The 9274-nt window shown below is 46.7% G+C and overlaps 1 protein-coding gene across 1 annotated transcript in view; it reads right to left on the reverse strand.

Moving 5' to 3' along the window:
- Xylb (xylulokinase homolog (H. influenzae)) overlaps positions 1-7402 on the reverse strand; it is a gene marked incomplete at its 5' end in the record, with an annotated part of 36170 nt that extends 28768 nt beyond the window's left edge. The window contains 3 exon segments of the mRNA XM_013515188.1: positions 959-1039; positions 2614-2683; positions 7320-7402. Of these exon segments, the coding sequence (XP_013370642.1) occupies positions 959-1039; positions 2614-2683; positions 7320-7402 (234 nt within the window).
- Positions 7403-9274: the final 1872 nt, after the last annotated feature.

The raw sequence follows: 9274 nt of genomic DNA on the forward strand, positions 1-9274 counted from the left end.
TGTGGGGTGCCAGGCCTTGGGAGATGTCTAGGAAGGAGATGGGCCAGGCCTAGGGCTCCAGTGAGGGGCATGGCTCACCCGGGACCCTGTGCAGTTGAACAGAAGCAGAACAACACATTCCTGTGAGGGTCCGGGGGAGAGGAGCTTTCTTAGGTAAAAGAGTATGTGCTGCCCAGTGAGGACGTGAGACCGACTGACCCGCAAGGAGCAAGGTGGCTCCTGCACAGCACACTGACACGGGTCCTGACCTCCTTATGCGGCAGCCACTTGATCCTGGGCAAGTGACATCGCCTCACTGTGCCTCAGTTTCATCGGGCAAACACAGATGATAAGACAGTAGAGAAGGCTCAAATGAGGTTTATTATGTACTAGGCGCTGCTCTTTGTACTTAACCCTCACAGTGAGCCTACAACAGATAAGGATATAGAGGCGATGGAAGGCCAAGGACACAGCCCAGGGCACTGTGGCCGGGGCAGAGCTCCCATGCCGGCCAGCACCACCTCAGAGTCACCATCAGGGCCTAGTCAGACCCCGGATGTGAGCTATGCGGTGTGGCACCTGTCTCACACTAAGGGAACGGTTAGTGCCACTTGATGTTGTCCTTGCTACTTTTCCCATGACTAAAACTACTCCCAGAGTTAGTATCATTTCTTACTTTGCTTTTACTTCCAGGAAACAGAAAAGCAACTTTAGTGCACCCCATCAATAAACTTATGTCAAATGCTTCCTCTGCCCTTAACAGGACCACTACTCCATTCTCTCACCCAGTGTCCATCTTCTATAATGCTAAGTCCTAAGAACCGTCTCAGACCCTCTTGCAAGGAGGCAAGTCACACAGTGTCTGAGGTGACACGGCTGGAGGCTCTTTCACTGAAAATAAAAACCATGCCCCAAGAGAAGCCATCACCCTGCTGCCCCGCAGAGCCCCCCATAGGCAGATGGGCAGCTGCAAACAGACCTGGCCTGCCCCGGACAGGGCTAGGACTTGAGAGAAGTCAAAACCCGAAGCCTTCATCTTCTCCAGGATGATGTCCAGAGCCTGAGAAGAAGAGTCCACCATGACTGCACTGAACCCGGAACCAGGTGAGCCTCGAAACAGAAGTCAGTGCAAGAGCCTTCCCCGGCGGGAGGGCTCTGGGCAGATAGGGACGCTCCTGAAGACGGGCCTCTAAGCACTAGGACATGTGAACTGAATGGGCAGGTACTCATCAAGCAAAAGTCAACAATGCAAAAAATATTTCAAATAAAAGGAATCACAAACCATGAATCCTCAGTTTGCTTCTCCCATTTGTGACTTCCAAGCCCTCAGGATGAGAAAATCAAAGCAGCTCCAGGCCCAGACTCCCCTGAGCAGCATGGGTGGAGGGGTAGCTGTCTGTCCCACCCGCTCCCTCCAGCCCTCAGGCTACCTGGCTGGAATCTTCTGTCCAACAAGACCCCACGCGTGGGGTGGAGGGCGATGCTCTACAGAACTGACACTGCCCCAAGATGTCACAGCAGGAGGCACAGATTAACCCACCACATTTCTCTGAGAGCAGAGAAGCTACTCTAGCCTCAGCCTGAGCCCCCGTCCCTGCCTTACGTTGAGAGGAGTCCTTCTGGCCCTGACTGTGTTGTGCACTGTGCACCCTGCCTGTCAAACCTCACGCAGGGGCTGGAAAAGGTAGGAACAGGGCCAGCCTTGGGGGTTGCTGAAGATCTGAAATTCTCCTGAATCAGAAATAACCTCAAGCCTATATGTCTCATCCCTGGTTTACTTCCCCAAGAGAAGGCCTCGGCCTGTCGGATGATCTTATCTGCACTCTGGGACCCCCTGGCAGTGACCCTTGCCTCCAATCTGCCCTTCCCCACCACAACTCCTGTGGTCTGGCTCAGCCTGACTCGGTGAGGTCCACCCCTTACCCCAATCCTCCAGAAGAACAGCCACGTTCAGGCCAGTAAAAAAGAAATCATACTAGTTATCTCTAACAGAAAGAATTTAATACAGGAATTGTTTAAACAGGTATGGAGGACTGAGAAAAGCTTTGGACAAATACAGTAAGTGTGCCTTTGGCTGCCTCCAGAGACTCTGGTACCTGTGGAATAGGAGGCAGCCCCAGCTCTATCATGCCTGTCTGTACTGCCCACGTCTCTGGCTCTGTGGCCCCATGGATCACCAGACCTGGCCACAGGTATCCTTCTTTCTTGTTGGTCCTAAGGAGGCGGGCCTAGCTGGTCAGGTCATACGTCATCATTCTGAGTGTCCAAGTCCCAGGGCTGAAGGATCCAGGGTACTGAGCACTAAGACCCCAAGAGCTATGTTTAGAATTCAAGGTACAAGGGAGACCTGAGGGCTGACTGCAGGTGTCTGGGAAAGCATGGCTCTGGCTCTGGCAGGACTTGCCAGGTGCAGCTAGCCCCACACCCCTTAGCCCTTTGTGAGCTCCCTTGGCCTGTGAGTGCTGCACCAGCTGAGCTGAACCTGCCCTGGGAACAACATGGGTCCTTTAACTGTGAGGACATGGTCTCAACAGCTGCTCACATAAGCAGCCAGGTGGAGCCTTCCTAGGAAATCACTAAGCTTGCTGGTCACACAGGCTGGGGAGAGAAGAGGCAAAGGATCCCTGTGCTTACCTGGACCCACATCAGGACCGGGGAGGTGACTGTCAGCCTGTCCTTGTGCACATGCACCCCACCCTGAGTCCTGCAGGGAAAAGAGGAGAGAATGTGAAACGGAGCCTCAGGGAAGGCTGAGCACTGCCCAGCCAGCACCATAGTGGGGTGCTGGAGACCTCCCCAACCCCAGGAGGAGGGAGTGCTGAATCCTCCAGAGAGGCCCAGAAGTGGTGATTCTCAGAAAGTGCATTCCCAGTGATCCTTGCAGGTGTGAGGGGCTGGCCAGGAAGGCAGGGGTGGTGTCACTTGGTGAAGGAGCCACGCAGGAACAGAGGAGTGTGGGTTGGACTAACAGCCCTCTGAAAGCCCACAGGTTTGGAGAAGAGGCAGACAACCAGCTACGCAGTGTGCTGTGCCTGCAGGAATATGTTCTCGCCCATCATAGTAGTTCAAGGGCTCCTGAAACTTCAAGTCCCAGGAGCTTCTTAGAACCCTCTCTTCACCCTTCTGTGAAGTGCTGATCTGATCAAATCCAATCCTTACAACTCTGACGTAAAGGGTTCTAAAAGGCTTTGAAGGTAAAGCTATCATCAGATAACTGTGTGATCAGTTAGATAAATGATCTAGTTAGATAACTAGTTATCATTAGATAACCATGGCTACACTCCATCCCAAGGATCTGAACATTTTTATACTGATTGTAGTGGTACATTCACCAGCATGGGTCTCCCTCCCCGTTAAAACACATGGAATTATATGTTATTTTTTTTAGTATTGGTGGTAAACCTGGGACACCCTGACGCTAGGCAAGTGCTCTACCCTGAGCTATATCCCCAACCCTCTTTTATTTTATTTTGAGGCAGGGTCATGCTAAGTTACTCAGGCTGGCCTTTAAACCTGCAATTGTCCTGCACTAGCCTCCCAAGTAGCTGAGATTATGGGTGTGTGCCACCATGCCTAGTGAGTTATATATTTTTAATGGATACCTTTTCTGTACATAGAGTATCTTTAGCAACACTGATATTTTTTAAAAGCTAGTATTAGAAAAAAAAAGGCAGAAAACCTAAGGATAATAAAAAGTCACCAAAAAAAGGTTGCCTTTACCAAGCAAATGAAAATTGTAACTTAAACTTTTCACCATGTATTTAACAAATTAAAACTGGCAAAACTGGGTGTGGTGGCATGGTGGCGCATGCCTATAATCCCAACACTCAGAAGGCTGAGGCAGGAGGATCGCTGTGAGTTCAAGGCCGGCCTGAACTATATAGTGAAACCCTGTCTCAAAAAGACAAAAAAAAAAAAAAAACTGGCAATCCTCACTATGAAAGAAGACGAGAGTTACCTTACACCTCTAAAAGAATGGTTTTACTGAAGAATTCTGCAAAACTTTTTTTTCTTTTGAGTGCTGGAAATTGAATCGAGAGCCTTGTGGGTGTTAGGTAAGGGCTTTGCCATTGGCTATGTCCCCAATCCCACACAACTTTTAAAAAGTGAGTATTTCTAATATTATTTAAATTGTTCCAGTGCATCTAAAAAGAAATGGAATTTTCCAATTATTCTATGAAGTAAATACAATATTAACACCAAAAGGTAACAAATACTGCACAAATATAAGAGAGAAGTAATTAGACTGTATTAAAAGTAAAAACTTTATTTCAAATGGTCATCATGAAAGTGATGACATCCAGAAGGCTGAGGCAGAAGGATCACAAGGTCAAACTAGCCTGGGTGAGTTAGGAACGTAAGTAAGACCCTGTCTCAAAATAAAACATTTTTTAAAAAGGCTAGGGATGTAGCACTGTACAAAGGCCCTGGGTTCAATTCAGAATTGCAAAAGCATAGTTGAAATAATAATAATAATGGTAATAATAATAATAAAAGTAAGATAGCTCACAGCATGGCAGAAAATTTGGAAATCATATACCTGACAAGGGATTTATGTCCAGAATACATAAAAACTTCTACACTTCATTAATAAAGAGACAACACAGTTTTGAAAAATGGTCAAAGGATCTAGACATTTCTCCAAAGAAGATAAGCAAATGGCAAAGATATCCAGCATCATTAGTCATTAGAGAAATGTAAATAAAGATCACAATAAATAGCACACCACGTTCCCTAGGATGGTTATAATATACAATCAAAATGATGACTAGATGGCCCAGTGTGGTAGCACACACCTGTAATCCCACCATTTGGGAAGCTGAGGCAGGAGGACTGCTGCAAGTTTGAGGCCAGCTTGGGCTATTAGTGAATTCAAGGCCAGCCTGAATTGCATAGCAAGACCCCGTCTCAAAAAAAAAAAAGTTGAATAGTAGCAAACGTTAGGGAGGATGCAGAAAAACTGCATTTACCCTCCATTTACCACTGGTGCAAATGTAAAATGGCACAGCAGTTCCTCAAAATGTTGAACACAGAGTAACCATATGACCCAGAACTTTTACAGAAATACCCAGCAGAAATAAACACTTGCACATTGTATTAGTTCAGGCTCCTATGACAAAATACCACAGACTGAGTGTCTTCCACAACAGACATTTATTTTCTCCCGGTTCTGAGGTTAGAAGTCTGTGACCGAGGCCTCAGCAAATTCCATTTCCATGGCAGGCCCTCTCCTGGCTTGTAGACATCCACCTTCCTACTGTGTTCTCACAAGCCATTCCTGTATGCGTATACACGGACAGAGAGGTCTGCTGTCTCTCTTGTAAGGACACCAGTCTGTTGGATCAGGGCCCCACCCTTACGACCTCATGTAACCTCAGTTACCCACCCAAAGTCCTCACTGGCAAATGCAGTCACATTGAGAGCTCAGTTTCAGCATACGCATTTGGGTCAGGAGGCACAATTCAATCCATAACACACTTAATTGTTCACAGCAGCATAATTCACAAGAGGAAAAAAAAAAGGAACAACCCAAATGTCCCCTTGACTGATGAATAAAATAAATAAAATGTATGATTCCAGCTACTTAAGAAGATGAGGCAAGAGGATCATAAATTCAAAACCAGCATGGGCAACTTGGCAAAACTCTGTCTCTGTTGAGATTATGGGGCCAGCCATACAGCTCAGTGGCACAAGCACCTGCCTGGCAAGCACAGGGTCCTGAGTCTGATTCTCGGTACCAAAAAAAATCAATTGAGATTATGTTATGTATATGTACCATTCCCCACAATTAATGTAATCATTCTGTACTGCAAAGATGTACTAATAAAAATAAGGTGACAAGGGTTATATAACATCATCACCTCTCCATGACTGAAAAATAGTAGCTTTATAAGGGGAACAGGTGAGGGTGTAATTCAGCAGTTGAGCAAACACTTAGCATGTTCAAAGCCCTGCATTTGATCCCTAGAACAAAGAGAAAGAGATCTTACACACACACACACACACACACACACACACACACTCACACACTCACACATATGAACATTCACTGTCCCTCGCCATGTGATGCCCTGTGCCACCTCAAGACTCTGAAAGCAAAGAAGGCAATTGTTGGATATAGTTCTCAGACCTTTGGCCAGAACCATGAGCCAAAATAAAACTCTTTTCTTTATTTTCTTTGTATCTGTGTGTTATGGTTTCTGTCTAGATATCCCTCCAAAGCCTCATGCAGTTATGGGGTGGGTTTCTAGAGTTTATGATTGATCCATGGTCCAAAGCTGGGATTATGGGGGTGAGAACTAAACCCTCCCTGGGGCAGGCAGCTTGCATACAATATAAGGAAGGGGGAAGAGGCTTGCTCTTCCAGCTGCCTTCCTTCCTTTTTTGCTCTTGTTGCTTTTGCTGTCTTATGCCGCCATGAACTGTTGCCCCTGCCATGTGCCACCCTGCCTTGGAGCCAGCCGAGTATGGACTGAAACCTCCACAAACTGTGAACTAAATAAACCTTTCCTTCCTTAATTTTGGGGGTTGGGTATTTTGTCTCAGCAATGAGAGAAAAGTAACTGAGACAATGGAAGGGAAATTAAAATTTTAAATAAAGCCCGGCAAAACCCAAGGACAGGTCTAAAAAAGCCTGATAAAGGGATATTTCTTCCTTTGTGTAAACCATGCTTGTTTAACTGATGGCCTTGCAATGTAACTTGCAATGTTTAAACTCCCTTAGCAACCCATGATGTCAGCCAACCCTCCAATCACAATGTGCCAAATCTGCCTTTGTACTTCAGTGCTTGTTCTCTCTATAAAAGTCCCAGAACCTGATACGGGGGTGGGGGTGGGGGTGCTTAACTCTTTGGGAGAGACCCCAGTCAGGCCCATCGGTGTAATAAACTGCCTCCTAAACCTTCTCAGTACCATTTCTTCGCACGTTTGGTCTGTTTTCCATAACATGAAGACTCCATGGTAGTGGTGGCAAACCTAAGGCACTCATGCCACAGAGGGATCATTGAAAGCTCTAAGAGGTTCGCTATTACTGGCCTATGCTATTGTCATGAGCAACAGAAAATCGACTGATACAGTCACTGAATTCTAGTACCCCACACAACACCTAGAACAGAGCAGATCTGAAACGGTACTTAATGCAGTATGTATGAATGAATGGAGTTGGGAAGGAAGGGGGAGAAAGCATCCAGGTACAGAAAAAGCAAAGATGCTCGGAGGGCTAACAAGACCACCTCTCCTACAGCTTGAGGAGCCACAACGGTGTGGTCTGTGAGTATAAACAGTTTGGGGATCCACAAAACCTTGAGTCCCACACACACCCCTGCACACTAGGCACATACCCAAATTCTGGAAGATCTCTGTCAAAATTCACACTGTCCTCATAGAAGATATTCATCTCTGCATCAACAGCAACAACTTTCACCTGCAAGGCATTTTAAAAAATGATGTGTATCAAGAAATGCAAATTAAAACAACATTGAGATTCCACCTTACCCCAGTAAGAATGGCTAGCAGTAAGAAATCAACCAATAACAAATGCCGGAGAGGCTGTGGAGAAATAGGAACTCTTCTCCACTGCTGGTGGGAATGCAGACTGGTGAAACCGCTGTGGAAATCAGTTTGGAGATTCCTCACAAAACTAGGTCTAGAGATTCCATTCAACCCAGCTATTCCCCTCCTGGGTATTTTCCCAGAAGATCTAAAAACATCATATCACAACAATATATGTGCACCTGTGTTCATAGCAGCACAATTTGTAATTGCTAAATTGTGGAAGCAACCCAAATGTCCATTCACCGAGGATTAGATAAGAAAATTGTGGTACTTTTATATAATGAAATATTACTCAGCTATAAAGAAAGATAAACTCGAGGCTTTTACAGGTAAATGGTCACAACTAGAGACCATACAGTGAAATAAATCAGACCTGCATGTGCAAGCACCACATTGTCTCACTAGTGTAAAACCTGAAAGAGTTAATTTAAACTCAGAGGTATGATAGACATTGTGAAATGATAGGAAAACGTTCAAGGGTAAAGGGCAACTGGGATGTGGGAAAAGAGAAGAGAAAGAAGGAGAAATTTTGTATGTATGTATATACAGGATAGTTAACATAGTTGATCTATTGTCTTCTATTTCTTTGCTGAAAGAAACTGTTAATGAGTCCTTGACTGGTCAATATTGCATGTCTCTATTTGTTTTCATGAGAAACCACTTTGAAGATATCCATATGTAATACAATAAACACTGTTAATTTCCTACCACTTTGTTTGTAACTCTGTATTGTCTGTACTGTTCTTTTGCTATTTGGTAAAAGGTTGTCTGTCTGTTAATGTTTTCCTCCTTTTATTTTTAAAATAAAAATAAACCAAAAAATGATGTATAGCATTTTTCTCTACTTCTACACTGGCCCATGGGTTACTAACATCACCAGGTGGGGTTTAGTCTTGTGGCCCTTGAAAACTAGAGTGCATCACTGTTACCAGGGCAACAGAGGCTCCATCTCCAGGCATACTCAAAGATTTAGTGAAATGAAGCCGTAGCTAAGCAGAAACACTCATGTAGAAACTCTGCTCCCCAAACAGCCAGAGCCAAGGCACTCTAGCGTTAGTTCACAGGGAGTTGGTTCCGGAGCCAGGCAAGGCCTGAGAAAGTCCTAAGGGTGGAAGGCTAAGTGAGGCGGCTGCGGGCTGGGATGGCGCGGGGCTGTCTGCAGGGGTCCGAGTCTAGACAAGGCCCACAGGCTGTTCCCAGAGGCCAAGATCATGGCCCAGAGACACATAATGTCCCAATAAAGCAGAGCTCCTAGTTCGGGAGTATAGCAACTTTCCTGAACAAATGGGGAAACGGAGGCAAGGCAACCTGACGACACATCAAGTACTGGTGAGGAGAGGGGTTTGACTGCAACGAGCCCCCGGGGACTCCACGTCCAGTTCGAAGGCAAGTTTTCACTCTGCCGCACAGACCTTCGACGGCTGGCCGTCAGTGCCAGGTCTGCGGGGCCTGGGCATGATGGTGCCAACCAAGGACAGGCAAAGTCCACAGTACAATGTGCCCATTTCATTTTAAAAACAAGTTTCAAGCGGTGACCCCGTTCCAGGTCGCTGGTTGGCGCACGTGCAGCGCTGCCCGTCCGTAGGTTCGGTGTCCCCGCCCTCGGTGCCACCGCACGCCGCCGCCGTCCCGCGCACTTCCCACGCCGCGCCCACCGGGCCCTGCGGGAGGGTGGGCACTCCCTTTCCGGAAGCGCGAGGGTCCAGGGCGCAGCTTGCCGGCAGCGCCTGGCGGGCTGGAC

The sequence above is a fragment of the Chinchilla lanigera genome, unplaced genomic scaffold (assembly GCF_000276665.1).
Source record: "Chinchilla lanigera isolate Chin_1 unplaced genomic scaffold, ChiLan1.0 scaffold00026, whole genome shotgun sequence".
Taxonomy (NCBI): Eukaryota; Metazoa; Chordata; class Mammalia; order Rodentia; family Chinchillidae; genus Chinchilla; species Chinchilla lanigera.